General features: G+C 42.8%; 1 protein-coding gene across 3 annotated transcripts in view; it reads right to left on the reverse strand.

The window, feature by feature from the left end:
* Positions 1 to 455: 455 nt before the first annotated feature.
* Positions 456 to 21787, reverse strand: part of TEK (TEK receptor tyrosine kinase) — a 128531-nt gene continuing 107199 nt past the window's right edge. For 2 of the 3 annotated variants that reach the window (XM_062208122.1, XM_062208120.1), the window contains 11 exons: positions 19709 to 20008; positions 16806 to 16957; positions 15138 to 15348; positions 13288 to 13398; positions 11076 to 11266; positions 10184 to 10297; positions 6980 to 7050; positions 6085 to 6125; positions 5402 to 5498; positions 2820 to 2919; positions 456 to 1445 (listed from right to left, as the gene is read on the reverse strand). In XM_062208122.1, coding sequence (XP_062064106.1) covers positions 1371 to 1445; positions 2820 to 2919; positions 5402 to 5498; positions 6085 to 6125; positions 6980 to 7050; positions 10184 to 10297; positions 11076 to 11266; positions 13288 to 13398; positions 15138 to 15348; positions 16806 to 16957; positions 19709 to 20008 — 1463 coding nt within the window. In that variant the 3' untranslated portion in view covers positions 456 to 1370. Of the gene's footprint in view, positions 1446 to 2819; positions 2920 to 5401; positions 5499 to 6084; positions 6126 to 6979; positions 7051 to 10183; positions 10298 to 11075; positions 11267 to 13287; positions 13399 to 15137; positions 15349 to 16802; positions 16958 to 19708; positions 20009 to 21787 lie in introns of all 3 variants that reach the window. The other variant, XM_062208121.1, reaches the window with a different exon arrangement.

A 21787-nucleotide genomic window follows, 5' to 3' on the forward strand; every position in this document is an offset into this window, starting at 1 on the left:
GTGTCTTCTCTCTCTCACTGTCTAACTCTGCCTGTCCTCTCTCTCTCACTGTCTAACTCTGCCTGTCCAAAAAAAAAAAAAAAAAAAAAAAGTGGGGAAACTTTGATTGCATAACTACTTCTGAATATATAAGGTGGTTAAAGATCTCAGGAATGTGGAACTTATGTAGCAGGTTGAACTACTTAACATTGTAATTAAAGTGATTGCAATTCTAAGCCCTGGGTTGACATCAGAACACTTCAAGGTGTATTCCCTGAAGCAAGACAGTGGACCAGAGAGTAGAACACATTGAAGAGAACTTTCCACAGTCTCATGAGCTTCAGCTTGCTTGTCTAGTGGAAAATACTCTCCACCTTCTCTACATTAGGGATTGGTTATTTAAGGCATTTTTCTTTGAAGTATAACAAAGATATTTGGCGATATTTATGGTACACATAGAAACATAGGTAGGCAAGACATTTATTTATAAGATCTCAGTGCAACGCATGTGCATCCAGTACAAATGGTAAACTCACAACTGATCAGAATTAAAATTTTTACAGTGTGCAATATATGTAGGGATGTTAATTGGATATAAGTATCACATATATCCCAAATATCACTCCAGGTTTCCCATTATTTCTTAAAATACAAGTCAAGACTGCCAGAGAAACTAAAAGTAACTAAAATCCCATTAGTTTAAAAACCTTGAGGGAAATGCAAATAGTTTCTAAGAAAGGAGAATTAAGTCTATATCAGGTGTTTGCATTCTGGGCTGACTTGTGGGCTGCAGGCACAAGCCAGAGCCATAATGTAACCAAATAAAACTGGACTGGCTTTTACAGGTGAGGGATAAAGATCTCTAAATCAAGAGGTGGAGAGAGCTGTAATATATCACTTGGGCTTTTTAGTCTGAAATATTAGTCTTTATCGTATTTGACTTGATGTATTTCCCTCTTTTTTTAACCTTTGTCATCATGGTCGTTGTTAGGTTTATTGACATTTTACTTCTACATAGTAAAACATTATATAGTACTCAATATAGAGGTAAATATCAAAAATATCTAGGACAATAACGAGTTATGCATTATAATAATTGTACTCTCATGCCTTCCCACGGAGTCCATGTTTTTAGAAAAATATATTATTGTATATGAAACAACCAGGCATTCCAGTTTCAACACATTCTTACTCAAAACAGTATGTACAGTCCTCTTAGAGCATCCTCGAGATCCACACACCGGGTTTCTGGGGTAAAAGTCCCAAACATACAGCAACATATATACACTTGTATATCACATCTCCTCAGAGGCTGGCTTGTTTTCTTGGGAGGTCTCCAGGGTCCTTTCTCAAGCCAGCAGTGGAAGCAGGAGCTGCAGCTGACCTTCTGCCTAGGCTGCCTCTTCCGCAGAGCAGTCGATTCCTGCATAGGTAAACTTCTCATACAGTGTGGTGTTCACATAGGTCTGGAAAAGCAAGCATTAAGTGGGTCTAAGGCCACAGGCTGCCTTGGTTCTGCCTCTACCAGGGGAGGTTATAGCAATACCTGATTGTTTCCACTAAATTCTCATAACTCCCTGGGGGGCTACTTCTCTATCCTCAATCCTTCTTGTATTTGACTTCTTGAAATACTTCCCTTGGTTCTGTGTGAGATTTCTTAACCTTCCTTGTCCTTTGTCTCTGCGATTCTCCTCCTCCTGTTCTTTCACTGGTCTGTCCTGTAAGGTTCAGGATCTCTAAGGCCCCTTCCTCTGTCTTTAGCTTACCTTCACATCTCCCTGTGTGTTCATGCCCCTTTTGTTTCGATGATGTTCAAATCTATTTTCTTAACCTAGATCTACTTGTCATTCGAACCTCAAGTACAGAGAGCGACCTTCCCTATGGTAACTTCTGGTGAGAGTCTCTTGGCTATGTGCAGTATTTCCTTAGGCAATTTTGTACATGAGGAACCATATTCAATGAGTTGCCAAACAGAGATAGAAAGAAACTTGGAATTTGTCATATTCCTTCTTTGAGGACAGATTTTTGGGGCCAGCACTGTGGTGTAGTAGATTAAGCCACTCCCTGCAGCACTAGTATCCCATATGGGCACCAGTTTGAGTCCAGGCTACTCCACTTCCAATTTTACTCCTCACTAATGTATTAGGATAAGTGAAAGATGGCCCAAGGGTTTGGCTTCTGCCACCCACAGGGGAGACCCAGAGGAGCGATTTGGCCTGGCCCAGCTGTGGCCATTGTAGCCATTTGGGGAGTGAGTCAGAGGATGAAACTCTGCCTTCCAAGTAAATCTTCTCCCCATAAACCATTTATTTAAAGTATACAAATTTCCTGTATTTCATAAATACAACTTTACAAACAGTGATTTTTCTTACCCTTCTTCCCTGTCCTGTTTTTTTTATGAAGATCTAAAAAGATTTGAAAGGCAGAGTTAGGGAGAGACTGAGGTCTTTCTCTGCTTCACTCCCCAAATGGCCACAACAGCTGGGCCTGGCCAAAGCCAGGAGCTTCATCTGGGTCTCCCCCATGGGTGGCATGGGACCAAGCACTTGCGTCATCTTCTGCAGCTTTTCCAGGTGCATTAGCAAGGAGCTGTACTGGAAGTGGGGCAGCTGAGACACAAACCAGCACCCATACAGGATGCTGGCTCTACAGGCAGCAGACTAATTCACTATACCACAGTGTTTGTTCTTGTATAGAAACTTCCTAAATGTATTATGTTAATTTGTTACCTAATTTAATTATGTTACTTTAATACCTAGGGTTATACCCAGGAGAAATTAAGTACTGTGGACATCTCAGATTTTCAATTCAAAGGGCCCTGCTTTGACCTCTATACCCACCTTTCGTTCTTCTAGCATCCGATTTAAGGACACCAATATCTGGGCAAACGATGGCCTCTCGTAAGGCTTTTCCCGCCAGCATTGTCTCATCAGATCATACCTTTGAAAACAAAGAAGTCAAGAGTGACTCTATAATTGTGCCAGGTCAGGACAAGATAGAAGAAAGCAATCATTGGGTGCTCATTATACTTAGCCAGAGTTGAGTTTGTATGGGAGTAGGTTAGTTTCAATCTCCTGCATATGGACATACTGTGTTCCCAGCACCATTTCTTGAACTTTTTTTTTTTTGACAGGCAGAGTTAGACAGTGAGAGAAAGGTCTTCTTTCCATTGGTTCACCCCCCAAATGGCTGCCACGGCTGGCGCACTGTGCTGCTCCGAAGCCAGGAGCCTCCTCCTGGTCTCCCATGCAGGTGCAAGACCCAAGCACAGAGCTGGCCTGGAAGAGGAGCAACCAGGATTAGAACCCAGGGTGCCAGCGCCACAATCAGATGATTAGCCAAGTGAGCCACAGCGCCGGCCAAATAACTGTCTTTTCTCCAGTGTGTTTCTGGTATCTCAAAAATCGGTTGTGTGGATTCGCTTCTGTGATCTTTTTGTGCCAGTAGCATGCTGTTTGGGTTACAGAAGCTAAGGTAATATGTCATGAAATCAGCTGTTGTAAGGCCTCTAGGTTTGTTAAAGATGACTTTGGATATTTGGGGTCTTTTAAACTTCCAATGAATTTTAGGATATATCTTTTCCCTAGTTCTGTGAAGAATTTTCTTGGTATTTTGATGTGATTTGACTTCATCTGAAAATCTATGGGTAGTGTGACACTAACAATATTCTTTCAATCCATGAGCATGGAGTGTGATCTTTATTTGAAGATATGTTATTTTATAGCTATTGTGAATAGGATTGATCTTACTTCTCTCCCAGTGAGTTACTTATTAGTACAAAGAGGGATAATTTGATTTTTTTTCCTTTGCTTTCCTGCCCTTCTTGCCTAAAATTCCAGTACTGAATTGAATAACAAGGCTGAGGGTGGACATCATTGTTTGGTTCCAGATCTTAGAAAAAATGCTTTCAGCTTTTCCCTGTTCAATTTGAGATTGTCAGTGAGGTTTGCTGGATGTAGCCTTTCTCATGTTTGGATACAGAAGGAATTGGCCTTTTTTTCCCCCAGGGTTTGATAAACATTGTTTTTTCTGTATTTATTGAGGTGCTCTTAATAACATTTCTTATTTTGCATATGTTGAACAATCCTTGCATCCCTGGAATAAATCCTACTTTATCATGATCAAGTCTTTATGTGTTGTTAGAGTCAATGTTCTAGTATTTTTATTGAATGTTTGCATCTACAGTTTGTTGTTGTATCCTTATCTCATTTTGGATTTAGGATAATGCTGGTCTCATAGGATGAACTTAGAAGGATTCTCCCCCTCTCAATTCTTTGAGAATTAGTTTTAATTCTTCATAAACGCTTGGTGGAATTAGGCAGTAAAGTCCTCCGGTCTTGGTCTTTCCCTTATCACTTACTTATCTTGCTGAACATTGTTTAGGAAGCACTGATTTAAGGCAGTGCTTTCTCAAATGTGATCAAAATTACTTGTGTTACTGAAAAACAGACCCCTGGGCTTTACCTGAAACCTACAGGATCAGAATGTCTGAGAGTATACATGGCTCTAGATTCCACATCCTGAGCAAATGCCTTAGGACAACAGTATATCCCCAGAAATCTATCAACTATCAGCCTCTAGGGCACTACAGATTCTAGAATAGTTTGTACTTTAACAGGAGCTTAATGCTTGAGAAGTCTCCTCACCTCTTATGGAATGAATCTGGAAAGGCAAACTTTACTCCAAGTTCATCCACATTGTCGCAATGATGGTATTAATAGTATCATACCAGTCAGCAGCTTCCACTGTGGCTGGTTCATGAATGTCTTAGAACAAGCATGAGTCCATCATCCGTAATAGAACACCTCTGAGATCTCTATCCCCGAAGTTAGTTTCATTCATGAAGAATATCATGAATTTATTTTAAATCATTTCTATATTTTTGCCCTTTCTCATTTCAACTATCCTAAGAGGAATTACTTCATATTCCTCCTAGATTTATTCATATGACTGGAAAGCTACTACTGCTTGCCTTTTACATAAGTCTTAGCTGGAAAAAGTTCCTTATACTATTTAACCTCTCAATCTTTTCATTACTATGATGAAATAATTTAGCCAGGGTATTGATGAAAGAAGTTTATATTGGCTCACAGCCTAAGAATGGGCAGCCCCAAGGGATTGGCCTTCTTGCTGGCAGAGTACTAAGACAGTACAGCGCCCCTTGGCAAGAAGTAGCACCTATATCTGTGTATAATGGTCTTATTTAATCATGGAGCTCCTGCCCAATGATCCAATCCAGAAACTTCTCAAAGTGCCCACCTTCAGACACCATAACTGGAATAACTTTCCACCCTCTTAGTACCATTCACGTAAGACACTGGAGGACATTCTGTGTGGGTATATCAATAGGTATAAAATCCTATTTTCTGTAGAGTTAGTTCCCAATAAATGCATGAAGGGAAAGTTAAAAGGGCTGACTTACACTTCATCATCACAGTTCAGGGGCTTTTCCAGCCTGTAGCCCTGGGGTAGCTTCTCATAGAGCTCTGCACAAGTCATGCCACAGTAGGGGGTACCTCCTGGAAGACAGGAAATGATGCCATGGAATGCAGTGCCTCCTGCCCAGAGGCAAGGAGGGAAGACAGGATGTGTCAAAGAGTGAACGTCCAGGGTGCCTCCCATGGCAAAGCCTTTGCACATCAAGGCTGTAGTTATAACAGCAATGTATAAAGGAAAAAATACAACAGCAAAACTGTATAGTACTTCTGGATTTAAAATGATATTTAGGAAAACTGGATTCCAATTTACATGAAATTTGTTTTTAAATGTACACATTTTCACAGGTTATTCAATGACCTCCAAAAGACTTTGTGACAGTATAGTTTCTCCATCTTAAAGTTGAAGTATATTTGTTAACAGACCTATGATATCTCTGCACAAGCAGAGATGGTAAAATTATAGTTTATGGATACCAGGTCTTTAGTATTAAATGTACCATCAGCTCTAGGGCTTTCAAAAACCCAAACCTAGGAATAAATGTGCTCTTAAGGTAAAACCTGGAAATTTGTATTTCCAAATCCCATCTGGAAGCACCACGTCCAAAATCCTCAAAGGAGGGTCCCTGTTTCCCCAGAGTCTCACCTGGTAGGTCACATAGATACTTACCCAAGCTAACAATCTCCCATAGTAACACACCATAGGACCATCTGCAGAGGGGGCAAGTTTGAAACCAGTAATCAACAACCAGGTTGAGCACTCCATTTCCTACCCCCAAATCAGGTGACTGACCATTTCGCAGAAAAGGAAACATTAGACCCCTGCTTCCTAGGATAGGGCTCAGCAGGCCAACTGTAGGTCCTGCCAGAGCCCCCAGCTCCCCTCACGTGGAACATGCAAACAGGTATGCTGGAACCCAGAGCAGGCTTAAGCCAAACACGTCTGAGCTCAGTCCTGTCTCTGCCACTAATACCACGTGACCTGATACAAGTTACGAATCTTCTTCCGAAAGTGCAGACTTCCAGGTTATGCAGGGCTAACTCATCAAAGGCACTGTGCACACAGTGAGGAACAAGTTGCTAGGCTCGTCTTAACACTGAGGCACAAGCAAATCCCTTTAAGTCATCACAACCCCTTAGACTTGAGTTTCTCCTCTTACAAATAGGGGTGTGAGGCAAGATGGCCTAAGCCAGGCCCCCTTCACTGCTACAGTCTGCCCTGTCGTCCCCACTGCCTCTGGCTCCCAGCAGCCCATCTGAGCTGTCTCCCTGGAGCTGAGTCTGGGAAGTAGAGCCAGGGTAAGGATAGGATGCCTCCTTCCTCTAGACACCAAGAAATCACCACCTGAAAGTCTCTTCAACGTGGAGAAGGAAACCGAACACCTGCTACCAGTGATTTTACATTCTGGATACGGGACTCTGCGGCTTTGTGTGTAGTCTATGAGCATAGTTCCTGGGCTTAGTGATTCACTTTATCTGACAGAAGTACAGGATATTCTTTTCCTTAAGCCTTCTGTCAAATGTGTATTTATCTGAAATAAATCCCTTCACAAAAAGGAGCTTACACATCACTGTTGGTCGTATACACGCTATAATTCAGAGACTCGATCGCCATCCAGCGCACTGGGAGCCTTCCCTGGAGAGAACAAAGCGAGATGCCACTTAGAAGGACAAGGAGCCTTGGTGAGTCTCACTATGCCTGGAGCCGGGGCTCGCTCAAGACCCACAGGGACCTCTACTTGGAATTCTACAGCCCCGCAGGAAGTGGAAATTGCTGCCTGCTGTTTGGCCCAGTTACAGGTATGCCTGCAAATTCAATTGTCTTCTGAAAGTTCATGAAAGTATATACTATGGAAATACATGGACTTCAATATTTCTTTAATTCCCTGTGTCTCGTGAACTTTTTCAAGCTTCCACATACTGTAAATCCAGCTTACCTCAAGGGTCCCTATAGCAGTTGGTAATCACCTGTTTATTCACCTTGTGACTGTCGACAGCACACAGAGGTTAGAGCAGAGAAGCATGGAAAGTAGAATTTTAGTTGTACTGTGGGAAAGGGTAATGAGGACACCAGGGTGGAATAGATTGGAAAGACCAAGTGTGACCGGAGGTGACAGGGCAGATTTTCCAGAGGAGGGGATATGCAAGATGTGTAGGTTACACAGGTGGCTAGGGGAGAAAAGAGCATTCCAGGCCAAAGGGAACAGTGTGCATGTCAACGTAGTTCAAATACACACACACATAGCTATGTGTGTAATTTACTGTCAGTGCAGGTGGCCTTGGGTTCAGAGATAGGACTAGATCTACATCCTGACCCTCAGGTGCCTGGTCTTGACTTCCTCCTGACCCAAGCTGGGCAAAATGACTGGACAATGTGAAGTTTGACTTCAGAGTTTTAGTTTCCTCAATATCTTGGTGCCTAGATTCTCCAATTTCTCCATTTACTGTCTACCCATCCCAGGAATAATATGGATTGTCACTGAAAGAAGGATAGGCCCTTGCCAGAGATCTTTCTGAACTTTTTATTTCAGGAGCAGAGTGGTCTTCTATCAGCTGGTTCTCTGCCCAAATAACTGACAATGGCAGAGAATGAGGAGACTCCAAACAGGTCTCTTACATGGGTGGTAGGGACCTAATGACTTGAGCCATCATGGCTGCCTCCCAGAGTACGAATTAGGAGGAAGCAGAATTGGGAACAGAGCTGGACCTTGAACCCTGGCATGCTGAAATGGGATGCAGGCATTCTATCTAAGGAGCTACTAGGCCAAACATTTGCCCCTCTCCAGTCTTTAACAATGGCATTTTTTTTTTGGACAGGCAGAGTTAGAAAGGTCTTCCTTCCGTTGGTTCACCCCCCCAAATGGCCGCTACAGCCGGTGTGCTGTGCCAATCTGAAGCCAGGTGCAGGGCCTAAGCACTTGGGCCATACTGCACTGCCTTCCTGGGCCACAGCAGAGAGCTGGACTGGAAGAGGAGCAACCGGGACTAGAACCCGGGGTGCCGGCGCCACAGGCGAAGGATTAGCCAAGTGAGCCATAGCGCGGGCCTAACAGTGGCATTTCTACCAATGTTAGCTAGTGGATGGGCCCTGACCTGTGTTCTTCCCCTATAGGAATCCCTCCTACACTTGCCAATGCTACAGCAACTGCCATCCTTGATGAAATGCCAAGGGAATGAATATTCACTTGGATTTCTGAGATGAGCTTCCACTATAATCAGTAGGTCACAGGACTAACCTGCATTAATACCTCCAGCCCCTGGAGCAGAGCATCACACTGCCCGAATGCCAGTGTGAAGATTCCCTGAAGGAGATAGATAGGAGGATGGCAGGTGGCCTGGGAAGGAACCCTGAGGCTGTTTAAGCCAACCTGGAGTTTGTGTGACACACACTGGAGTACTTGGATTTGATTTCCAGCTAATGTGGCAGCAGATCTCTGTCCCCCACATGGGAGACCCAGATTGAGTTTCTGGCTCCACCCCACACTAGTTCTTGCAAGCATTTGGGGAATGAACCTGCAGATATGAGCTCTGTCTCTTTCAAATATGCAAATTTTTAAAAAGTCTGGCCCCATCTCCAAACAAAGTCTGTCCTAAGCTTTTCAAACAGGTTTCCCTAGAAGCCTGCCCTCAGGGAGGCACCTACACCTCTGAAAGGAGGTAGGGAAGCCTCTAGGGCTGCCAGGGACTCTACGAGCCAAGGAGCCCCACCCAATTTCAAAGCTTCATCAAAAAATGGAGTAAAAGCCAAGGCAGTTAGGTTCACTGCGCTTTTAACTGTAAAAATAGCTGTGCTATCGAAAGCAACAGGCCAAAAATGGGAAAAAAATCAGGCAAAATGGTGAATTATGACTGCTTTCCTTTTCTGGACATATCTATTTCATCTTGTCAGTAACTAAAATAAGTATATATGAAGAAAGGAAACCTGCTTTTGAGAATAAACTCAGGAACCAGAGCCTTCCTATGGCAATTTGATGCCTACAGCAGCAAAAACAGGGTAGGCATTTGGTGCAGGAGTGAAGATACCACTGGGCACATCAACATCCCCCTCGGAGTGCCTGGAATTGAGTCCCAGCTCTGCTTCTGACTCTAGCTTCCTACCATGTACCCTGAGAGGCAACAGATGATGGCGCAAGTAGTTTGATCTCTGCCAGTACCCAGGGATGTAACAATTCTAGGACTGTACAGCAAAGGAGAAGAGTTTCTCTCCTAAGACTGCTGTGTGGGTAGGTTCTCCAGAGGTCTTTTACTTACAATACAGAGATTTCATGGCAGATGTGCATTACCTTTTAAAAGTTTACTGTTTGGGAGACTGATTACCATTGGGAGAAAGTGGATTGAAGTTGGGCCTCGAGTGAATGTTGAACTTATAGGGAAGAGAGATCTTAAGTGGGCCTTAAGAAGTTGCACATTTTTCTGTAAGGACCTCCTTGAAATGGTTTAATTTGTAGTACCTTGATTTTTGGAAAGTATGTTGAGTGTTTATTTCCCTGTCCTGGCTTGTTTGCTGTCCATGGAAGGGGACTAGGGCCCTGATTGGGTACACACCCATGACCCTGAACCAGTAGCTGTGAATGATCGGTTACCTAGTATCTTGTTCATTGAGGGCATGCAGCTTATAACATTTCTTGGAAAACATGCTTACTGGCCCAAGCAACATCGACTTGCATACACAGCCACATGCCTGGATCAACATGAACAATGACATTGTGAGAGCAGCCATGAGAGGAAGGGGCCCTTAAAAAGGACTTCAGAGTCTGTTCTCCACTTACCATTGTCTTTTTCACATATACTTCTTGACCTCGGGACAATCCAAAATCTGCGATTTTGGCTACATAATTTTCACCAACTAAAATGTTCCTGGCAGCCAGATCCCTGTGAATAAACTGAAATTTTAAATATGTTATGAGTTTTCAGTATAATACTTGTTTGTTTTTGGATTCCGTTAGCACAAAGCCCTGGGAAATAGAGAAGTGATAGAAAAAGGAATTTTAAAAAACCACCAGAATCTAGTTCTCTTAAAGTTTCTCTCCCAAATTCTCAGTACATTCTGCAAAGGAGAGGCATTTTTGCACAAAAAAGTACAGCCCATTCAGTCTTCCCACTGCAATGCAATGAATACCTCTGCTGTTGTGCACTTAGCACTCTAAGGCACCACATTCATATTCTAAAATTCACTAGCAGGGCTGGCCACGTGGCACAGTGAGTTGAGCCAATGCCTGTGACACTGGCATCCTATATGAGCAATGGTTTTAGTTCAAGCTCCCTACTTTTCTGCTAATGTGCTTGGGAAAGCAGAAGATGGCCCAAGGACTTGAGGCTCCTGCCACCCCTGTGAGACCTGGGTTGAGGTCCAGGCTCCTGGCTTCATCCTGGGCCATCCCTGGCCATGGTGGCCATTTAGGGAGTAAAGCACCTGATGGAAGATCTCTCTACCTTGACCTCTCTTTGTAACTCTTTCTTTCAGATAAGTCTTTAAGTTCACTAGCTAAATATATACCAACAGTATTGAACATTAACCTCCATATAAGTAGGTGGAATATTAACAAAGACATTCAAATGAGGGAGATTACAAGAAGAAATGAAAGAGTACAGGTTAACAAAATCCACATAAACATGTTAACACAGAGGAAAGATGTCCACAGCGGAGTCCTCAGAACCAACCTGTTTCTGGCTCAGGTAGTCCATACCGCGGGCCACATCTGCAGCAAAATGCAGAAGCTGTTGGGAGGACAGCGTGGAAGCTGTGCTGTTGGCGATGGCAAAGGCCGGGTCAGTCTCCAGCACACGGCTCTTCCGCAAGAAGTCCAAGAGGTTTCCGTGGGGCGCGTACTCGATGGCCAGGTACAGGTAGCCTGTGGGGAGAGCAAGCAGCATTGCCTTCTCAGCCTACCGGGGCAGTGGGCCTTGGCAGTCACTTATGAACTCCATTTTCTAGTAGCAGCCTAAAGCTGGATGACAGCAGGAAGACAAGAGACCTCTGCAGTGCTTCTGGGGGCCAGCTTGAACTCACGGTCGCCTTGTGTCCCACTTCCCACCCAAATGCTAACTCGCACACTGGCTTTTGCTCAAGCATCCTCTTCTCACTCCAGGACAGGCCCCTCATGTTACCAGTTAGCAATGCTGGGCAAGAACCAGCTATGCTATTCCAATCTGCCTCTCGTTTTTCTCAAGATTTAAAAAAAAAAAAAAAAAAAAAAAAAAAAACTATCCATTCTATCATTCTATCCATTGTGGAAGATGGTACAGGTACCTTTCTCTTCTGCCTTTACTCCTCCCCAAATCCACACTAAGTTACAGTACCGCTGCTTAGGTCACCCGTCACCAGAATCTGGTTCTAGAGACTGCATTTTGCTTAAGAAGCCAGAAGAACTCCACGTTTTAGGAAAAAAATAAAACAAGAGCTCTTAGAAAAATTATGTTCCACTTTTTATTCCAAATTGTTTTCCCCTTTTTCTAATTTTTTAAAGTAATTTGCTTTGATAAAATTGATATTTAGAGAAAGTAGAAAAGTGATTTTACTGTTTTTGAAAAGGGTTTTTGTAACTTATTTTAAAATGTTGAACAGGTTTGAACCTTAAAGATTCTCTAGAAACTGAAATCATGGGAAAACAGATATCCTCTCTCCTTGAATTCTGTTGTACAATAAGATAAATGTAGACTCTGGTATGAATGTGCTTTCTCACCTATTTACTAAATTATAAATTTTAAGAGCCAAACTGTTGTTATGTGCTAATGTGACAATAAAGCAAAGTTTTAAGACATATGTTTTCCTTGTTTGAGTGGATTTTTTTTTTAACTTTCATTTATTGCTGTCCCACACTGCTTTCTGTTTTCAGGAAATAGCTCAGAAATTAATGTCATTACTTCATTATTTAAACTAAGGGACATGATCTGGCTTTCAGAATTATACCCTTATTGGATCAAAGAATGATATATTGTTTGAAGCACCAGTATTTTTAGTTTAATAGATTGAGGAAGTGGAAGTAGTCTCTTTTCTATTGTTGGCGGTTTTGCTGCAAAGTCAAAGAGGCTGTCAGGTTTTAAATGATTACTGTGTGGAGCTTTTTAGTGGGAGCAAATTTTTCCATGAGAAAGTAAGTTAAAACAGATTCAGAACTACACACCCATGTAGCATGCAAAACTAAACTCATAAGATTCTGTTGATATCTACTAATTCTGTTACTTACATGTATTACAATAGCAAGCATTCAATAACTACTTGAATTCATATTCTAAGTTTAAAAATATATACAACAGAGTACTAAAACTTCAATGTAGTTGTATGTGGAAGCACTCTGGAATAGCTGATGATCCCTAGACTAAATGATAAAGTATTCTGACACTGCGGTACATTGTGGAGCTTCAGCGTTCAGAATAGCTCCTTGCATTTCAAGAAAAATGAAAAGTGGCCTCTACACCTTAGATACCAGAAGTCCAACCAAGAGCATACCAGACATTGCCAAACATCACCCATGGAGCACCACTGCTCCACACTCTCAATTCCTTGGTGAAATCATGTGGCAGAAGGGGAGCCACCCCAATTATTAAATAAGAACCACCAATGTTTCTACGCTTTCTGGGGCTGAGGGCTCCCCTAAATCCCCCTAGCGATAGTTGGGAAAACCTTGGGTCAGCAAGGATGGTGACCGAAACCATGGATGCCTTTGGGCAGTAATGGCTATGATCCAGCCTCAACACCTACCTCCAGAAAGGTGACCTTGGCACAGTCCACATATGGAACTAGAAAAACATTCAGATCAAAACTACAACTTTAAAAAATAAGTAACATTCTTAAGATTATCTTCCATAATTTCAAGTGAAATGTTTCCTTTTGTTTTAATCTGACAGGAAAGACAGGTAAAGAGCATCTTACCTCGATGTTCACATGCTCCCAAGAGATTGATGATGTTCGGATGGTGTCCGAGTTTACAAAGAACCTCCAGTTCCCCTGCAAAGTCCCTGTGATCATCCTTGGAGGCATATTCTGGGAAGGGAGTCAAGGGTGTGAACCTTCCTCATTGCAACCTTTAGACAGTTGCCCCCCACCCCCGGCTCCCCAGGACCTTCAGGTGTACTTGATCACCACCAAGTCTGCAAAACTGTGTACAAACCAAAGGGCTTACTCCAAAAGCAAGTTCTCTCAGACTTGGTACTGTTGACTTTGGGCTGGTAATTCCTTGTTATGGGAACTGTCCTACAGATTATTGGATATTTAGTAGCATCGCTATCCCCTACCAACTAGCTACCAGTAGTCCAACCAAGAACATATCCAGACATTGCCAAAGATCTCCCAGGGAACTAAATCACTGGAAGAAAACCACTACTATGGTTTTGTGTGAACCCTCAACTGCTCAGTGAAATGAATGGTGGAGAGGGAGCTGCCCCAGTTTTTAGTTATGACCTATTCCAGCTAAATCTGCCACTCAAACAACGGAGGAATAGAACCAACGTTTTTGGTGAAGCACCATCAGTAATGCAGGTACCTGACTTTAATAATTGTAACTTCTTAACTAAACAGGCCTGCTCAACAAATCAAATCCCAATGACAGTTTATCAAAGTCACTTTTCAGTCATAGAAATGAGTTGCATTTGTTTCTAGTTTTTGTCCTATATGTCCACCAGCACTTTGAACAGAGAAGGAACTGCTAGGCACAAGACTGAAGAAAGAGAAGGCTACCTGGATGTAGATACTGACCAGCCTTCTGTCAAGGGCTATATGCTATTACTGCAAAGATAACATTGTGGGAATGGAGTGCTGGTAGCCATGTGTATACCAGAACATGTTTTGAAATTACAGCCATGTCTCATGGGCAAATGGCAACAATGAAACTTATTAGTAGGACATTCCACATTGAATGACCTGTTCATCACACAGGAGCCTCTCAGTGGATCTACCTCTAGTAGCTAAAGCCTTAGGAACATACTATTTTAAAGAAATGGCAGAGAGGGCGAGCTCCCACCCATTTGCTCACTTCCCAAATGCCCGCGACCACTGGAGCGGGGCCAGGGTTGAACCACGAGCTGAGAATGTGACCCAGATCTCCAACACAGGGATGGGGACACAAGCACTTGAGCTATCACTTGCCATCTCCCGAGTCTACATCGGCGGGATGCTGGGATCAGTAGGCAGAGCCAGCAATTGAACCCCGGCACTCTGATATGGAAGGCCAACAGTCATCACAGCTAGGCTGCATGCCTATGCCCAGGAATTTTTTAAAAAATTAAGTTCTAAATAATGAGATTTTGCCTAATTTCAATAACTCTCTGCTTTGGATGAATCACTCTGCTCAAAAGTTTTCTTCCCCACTGGCTTTTTAAGCTCTTTTACCTCTTCAAGATAAAAAATTAGCTTCAGGTCAAAACCCAGTAAAAACTGATTTCATGAGGTTTCAACACTGTCTCCACTCACTATCCTCACTGTTACCCAAAACGCCAAAGGCTAAAGTAGAAAAAGAAAAAGGATTTCAGGCTGTTGAGCAAGTTTTTGGTTGGTTTGTTTAATAACCTCACATCCCAAGGAACCGGGACAGTGGCATTTAACTGGTTCCTGCCTTGGTATTTACATCCTATCAAAGGCCGCATCACCTCCTGTGGCCCCCAACAGCTACATCTGACACCAAGCCAACTTGTGGTTTATAGAAGGTAAGGGCACCGAGGACAGTTTGAACAGGAAGTCCAGTCATGTCCCCACCCTAGTGACACACTATCTGTGCAGACACTGACCTTTCATTCTCTTGATGGCAGCATCCATCCGTAACCCATCCTTCTTGATGCGTGCCTTAAGAACCTGGCCAAAATTGCCCTCCCCAATCACATCTTGGAATTTGATGTCATTCCAGTCAAGTACTGGATAAATTGTGGGATCCGGGTTGTTCTTGGCCTTCCTGTTCAGGGCCAGAGTTCCTGAGTTGAACTGCACAGCTGGTTCTTCCCTCTGGACAAAAAAAAAAAAAAAAAAAAGTTTTGATTTTTTAAGGATTTTTTTCATCAGTCAAAGATATATAATACTTTCTGGTGTAGTCCAGTAAGGTTAAAAAAAAAAAAAGAACATTTAATTACAGAAAGTAAATAAGTTCCATCTCACAAGCCCATTCTGATGAAGCCGCTGGCTGTAAAGCTATGAGGGCATAATTCCAGGCTTCAGTAGAAAATGTGGATTAGCAACATTTGCAAAGGCAGAGGACGATGGCATATGGCATGCATTTGCCAGTCCCAGCTTAGTTATCCTTGAGTTTCCTGCTTTTGTGCAAGGAGCAGGAGTTCAGAACTGGTTTGGAAAATAATAGGGAGAACCCACATGGGTCAAAGAAGTGTCTCAGAATTCTCCTAGCATCATCATACTCCTGGTCTTTATTTTTTGTTCTCAGTCTCATCCTAAAGCTTAGACAATGGTAAGCCCATTCTGGCTACAGGATGCTCAGGGTAAACCTAGCACGGTGTCTTTTTTCCCAAATTCAAATTGCTGACCATATTATGAAAAGTACTGGTATCCTAACAAGCTCCAGCAATTCTAGCCCCACTGTTGGTCCTTCACCAGTGACAGCCAGAGTTGAGCCAGCTCTGGGATGGAGTCAGATAATGAAGCTCCCCTTGCTCTCCTTGAAGGACACCTTGGACACTCATGCATGTCAGGTTTACCTCTTTCTAAACATATCTTTGTGTTTAGAGTATTATATTCTGGTTCACAGTTTATTAAGCCAGGTACAAATTACTTTCATAGAGATGGAAGCACAGACCAGAGAAATGTTCAGGCTTTGGTACACCCAAAAGACCCAAATGGAGAGCCTGTGCTAAACTGATTTTGTGGATCTTTATTAGTGGTCAGAATGCCAGAGGTCATGAACTCTGACTGAAGACTGAGGGGTACCCAGGAATAGAAGAGACACACATGCATATATTATTATTAAGGGATGAGAGTATTAAGGGAGATGCCAGAAATAGGAATCGCAGCTAAAAGGAGAAAATACAGGAAAACTGTAAGTTTTCCTAAAAATAAGAATATGTGGAGGAAATTGAAAGTGAAAGATAAGAGACCAGGACCAAGATGAGGTCTGGTCTCCTTCATGTCCATCCTTGCTGAAAGTGTTCAATTCACTCTATTGTAAGATTATTCTACCTACTGACTTATGAGGATGGCCATACATCTCATTTTGGATTAGTTTCTTGCATAAGTATTAAGCTCATTTACTCTTCACTCTCAAAATTGTTCTGGATTGGATGAGAAGTTACATATGCTATTCATCTCCCATTGCATGATGGAAACCTAAGAGAAGACAAGACCGCCTAAGGGAAATATTTGCTTTAGAAGAAAACGTCCTGGTACACATAGAACGTTCCTGCCTATATGCAGCCTTGCAGTTAACAACTACAACAAAGATGAGACACTACCACGTTTTGGAAGGCTTGGGCCATCCTCCTCTGGACGTTGGCCCTCTTCAGTTGCAACATGATCAGAAAGGCCAGCAGCACTGTCAGGCAGGTCATTCCAGCAGAGCCAAGGATGGCAATAAGCAGCATCTTCCCGCCTCCAAGGTCAGCTGGTGCTGTGCAGGAACAAAAGCAACAGCAGCTGGGTTAGTTGGTAGAGAGGCCAAGACCATCAGTGGGAGATGACGTAGTGTTATGGGAATGCAGTGACAGCCCTACCCCTGCTACCTGGACACTGAGTAACCTGGGGCACCTCATTTAGTTTCTGAAATTCAGTAAAGATGTATCTGACTCAGAGGGTTGGCGTTACATCTTTTAAAAATAGTTGTCAAGGGGGTTGGTGCTGTGGCATAGCGGGTAAACCACAGCCTGTAGTGCCAGCAGCCCATATGGGTGCCGGTTTGAGTCCTGGCTGCTCCACTTCTGTGGCCTGGGAGAGGAACAGAAGATGGCCTAAGTCCTTGGGCCTGCATCTACATGGGAGACCCAGAAGCAGCTCTTGGCTCCTGGCTTCGAATCAGTGAAGCTCCAGCATTGTGGCCAACTGGAGAGTGAACCAGCGGATGGAAGACCTCACTCTCTGCCTCTCCTCTTCTCTGTGTAACTCTGGCTTTCAAATAAATAAGTCTTTAAAAAAAAGTTGTAAATTTACTTTAAAAAAAAAAGATTATTTGAAAGTTACAGAGAGAGAGGAAGAGAGAGAGGGAGAGGAAGAGAGAGAGGGAGAGGAAGAGAGAGAGGGAGAGGAAGAGAGAGAGAAAGAGGAAGAGAGAGAGAGAGGAAGAGAGAGAGAGAGGGAGGAAGAGAGAGAGGGAGAAAGAGAGAGAGAGAGGGAGGAAGAGAGAGAGAGGGAGGAAGAGAGAGAGAGAGAGAGGAAGAAAGAGAGAGAGAGAGAGGAAGAAAGAGAGAGAGGGAATCTTCCATCCACTGGTTCACTCTCCAAATGGCCACAACGGTTGGAGCTGGGCTGATCTGAAGCAAGGAGCCTGTAGCTTCTTCTGGTCTCCCACATGGGTACAGGGGCCCAAGGACTTGGGCCATTTTTACTGCTTTCTTAGGCCATTAGCAGAGAGTTGAATCAGAAGTGGAGCAGCCAGGACTTGAACCAGCACCCATGTGGGAGGCTGGCACTGCAGGTGGCGTAGTTGCCCACTACAACACAGAGATGGCCCGACAAAGGCACTTGTAGAACAGCAATGTGTTAAGCATTAGTTGCTGTCATTTGTTCAACTTTTATTTCCAAGTAGAGGTCTAAGCAGATGATTGTTATTGAGTAGTAGTGAGAATAATTAACGTATGACTTAGAGTGACTCAGCTTCCCTGCCCCTTAATTTCCTCACCTGGAAATGCTTCCAAGTTCCATGATGCTAAGAGCTCAGAATTTGTAAGATATTCACAGGAGAGAGGGAAAAGAATGGGGTAATGGAAGAGGAAGAAAGGAAAATAAAGTAGGAAAAATATTAAATTTAGGGCTCAGGCTAAAATAAATTATATGGTCTTGGGCAGCTGTTTATGGGACAGTGAGTTAAACCACTACTGGGGATGCTTACATCCTGTATTGGAGTACATGGGATTGAATCCTGCCTCTGCTTCTGATCCAGCTTCCTGCTACTACACCTGAAAGGCAGAAGATAATGGTCCTGCCACAATGTATGCATACAGGAATGTCTGGAATGGTGAGGGGCTTTTGATTTTGTCTTTTGAAAAATATTTTCTTGGAGCCAGCATCATGGTATAACAAGTTAACCCACCACCTGCAATGTGGGCATCCCATATAGGTACTGGTTCCTTTCTCCACTATTCTTCTTCCAATCCATCTCCCTGCTAACAGCCCAGGAAAAACAGCAGCACATGGCCCAAGTACGTGGGCCCTTGCCACCTACATGGGAGACCAGAAAGACCCTCCTGGCTTTGGTCTGGTCCAGCCCTGGCCATTGCGGCCAGCTGGGGAGTAAACCAGCAGGTGAAAGATCCCTATCTCTCTTTTTCTAACTCTGCCTTTCAAACAAAATAAATCTTCAAAAAATATGTTTTCTTTGTATTTTATGTATAGCATGGATTTAGGGCCTACATTTTATCAAAATGCAAGTTATAAAAATGATGCATCTTTTTAGACTATGATCTGGAAGATACATATTTAATTGGCAGACATCATTCTGTAAACATTTCAAAGGTTCCAAAGAACCAGCATTGAAAACCCAGTTTATTTTTTTAACCCCTAGGTAACCAGATGGGAAAACCAAAAAGTTTTTAGAACTGTGATATTCTTTGAAAAAGTCCAAATTATGACTTTACAAAATTTGTCTCTCAATCTACTGTTCTTGTATGACAAACAAGGGCATGCTGTGTTTGGTGCTCCAGAAGGACCTCCCCAGGAGCTTCTCTCTGTGGGCTGGGGATTGGTGTTGGTTATGGAGACCTAAAAAACTGGGTCATGAAAACACAAGACAACTCAGAATAGCACAGTATCATGCAAGTTAACAGAGGAGCTCATGTGAATAAGAATGGAACGTGGTTCTTGGAACCATCCACTTAAGCACCCATCCCTAGAAGTTGGTTCCATATTCTTCTTCCTCCACACAATCAAAATCCTAATTGCTTGGAGCTTTCTTATGTTACTAGATGAGCATGCTGATAAGCTAGTTCATTCTAAGGGTTAATAACAGAAAATGGGTCAGCAGGGTAACTTCCCAGGGACATTTTGATTCAAGGGCCGATTTAGAGATGGTATACCCTATCATGAATTACATTAGGCCAAGTGAATTACATTCCATGACATACATATTGGATAAATATCTTAGGATGGTAGGGCTTTTTCTGATGCTCTCCAAAAATAATCCTGTCAAGTATTTATCTTTTCTACCAACCTTGAGATTCTGGGAGTGTCATCAGTTCATGAGAAAAGGCTGGGTTACTTGAACCTATGTTGTTCTCTGCAAACATGTCCACCTGGTAGGCCGTTTCAGGCTCAAGGCCCTTGAGCTGATACTGAGTGATGGTGGCATTTTTGATCTTCACATCAATGTGCTGGTCTTCATTCTTGCCTTGAACCTTGTAACGGATGATAATAGAAGAAATAGAATAGCCATCCAATATTGTCCAAGATATCACAGCTGAGGAGTCAGTGATGTTGGAGATCTTGATGTTTTCTGGTTGAGGAGGGACAACTAGAAATAGAAAAAGAATCATTAAAGAAATACTACCAGCTCAGGTGATTATGCTCTTGTGAGGTAGTTCATGTCAGCTTATGAATGGCAAATATGTGTTTTCTCAGATAGTAATTTTCAAACAGCTGGAGTTAGTTGTCAGTGGCTACTGAACTCCATGTAGACCTGAAAGAGTGGCAATACAAGAAAATGGCAAAACTCAGATCACCTTGACCTCAGAAATTCTGTTACTCCACAAACCCATACACGCTTTTTGATGCTTGAAAGAATGGAATGATTACGACAGCTGGCATTTATGTAGTGCTTACAGTATATAAAGCATTGTTCTAGGCCTTTCGATATATTAACTCCCTCTTTCTAGCAGTATCATCATAAGTATTAAGATACAGAAAAGTTAAGAGATGTAGTCAAGGACACAGCTATTAAGAACAAACAGGAGGGGCAGGTGCTGTGGCGCAGTAGGTCAATCCTCCACCTGCAGCGCCGGCATCCCATATGGGTGCCAGTTCTAGTCCCGGCTGCTCCTCTTCCAGTTCTGCTCTCTGCGGTGGTCTGGGAAAGCAGAAGATGGCCCAAGTCCTTGGGCTCCTGCACCCACATGGGAGACTAGGAAGAAGCACCTGGCTCCTGGTTTTTGATTGGTGCAGCTCCATCGCTGTGGCCACTGGGGAGTGAACCAACAGACGGAAGACCTTTCTGTCTTTCCCTGTCTGTAACTCTACCTCTCAAATAAGTAAATAAAATATTTTTTTAAAAAAAGAACAAAAAGGAGCCTACTCCTGACAAGCTGGTTTCACAGTCCTTAGACTTGACTACTATGTTGTATGGCTTGTCTTTCCCCAAGGGCATTTATGGAGCAGTAGGAAAATTAGTGTGTACAGGAGAAAGTGTTAAAGGGATTTGGGGAAAAATGAGATCACATCTATTCAAGGGCATAAGCAGGAGGGGAAAGAGATGCTTTGGGGTTTTCCAGGTATGGAGATGCATCCCTGCTCTCTCACCCAAACTTCTTTCTTAAAAGGCACAGGCTAGAAGGAAGTCTGTGGCATGAGAAGGTCTAAAGCTACTGCCCCTGCCCCCCCAAAAAGTGACTCCAAGGCCTTTCCCTTCATATTAACAGTACCTTATGTTTGTGAGGCTGTTACAATGTGCTTCTGTACCCAGGCTCTCTTGATCCTCACAACCACATAGGCAGGTAGCAAAGTAGTGCCAAGATCTTTACCATCAAAAATGTAAAGATGAGAAGACGACTTCAAAAATTTAATGGACTTTTAAATGGTCCTAATGGGCAACTAGTAGACCTAGGCTGTTTTACTCCATATACCTCTATCTTACTGTGTGAAAGTTACTGCAAAATTGAACCTTAGGGAAATGTCTTGAGGTAAATTCTTTCTATTCTAAATTCTCAAAGACTTCTTCATTTTAAACTTATTCTTCCCACTATATTGGTTCCTCATGTCATATTCCTTAAGCTACATTGACAACTTACAAGAGTTAGATACTGGATTCAGAGACTGCCAAATCTGATTGTTAATTTCTATGTCTAGAATGTGGTAAATTGTCTATAGTCACAGTTAATTAATCAGCGATATGTCTTCATTTCCTTTGCCTCTAGTACCAATTTTTGTATGTTTTTATAAATATGCAAAATAACCACCTTAACCACAAGGAGACTGCAAAGTACTAGGAATACTAACATTTTCAGATTACTGTGGACATTTTATATGTGTATGGCTGTGCCTGAACTTCCTAAATCAATGGTCTCCTAAATTTGTCACA

This window comes from Lepus europaeus, chromosome 12 (assembly GCF_033115175.1).
Source record: "Lepus europaeus isolate LE1 chromosome 12, mLepTim1.pri, whole genome shotgun sequence".
Taxonomy (NCBI): domain Eukaryota; kingdom Metazoa; phylum Chordata; class Mammalia; order Lagomorpha; family Leporidae; genus Lepus; species Lepus europaeus.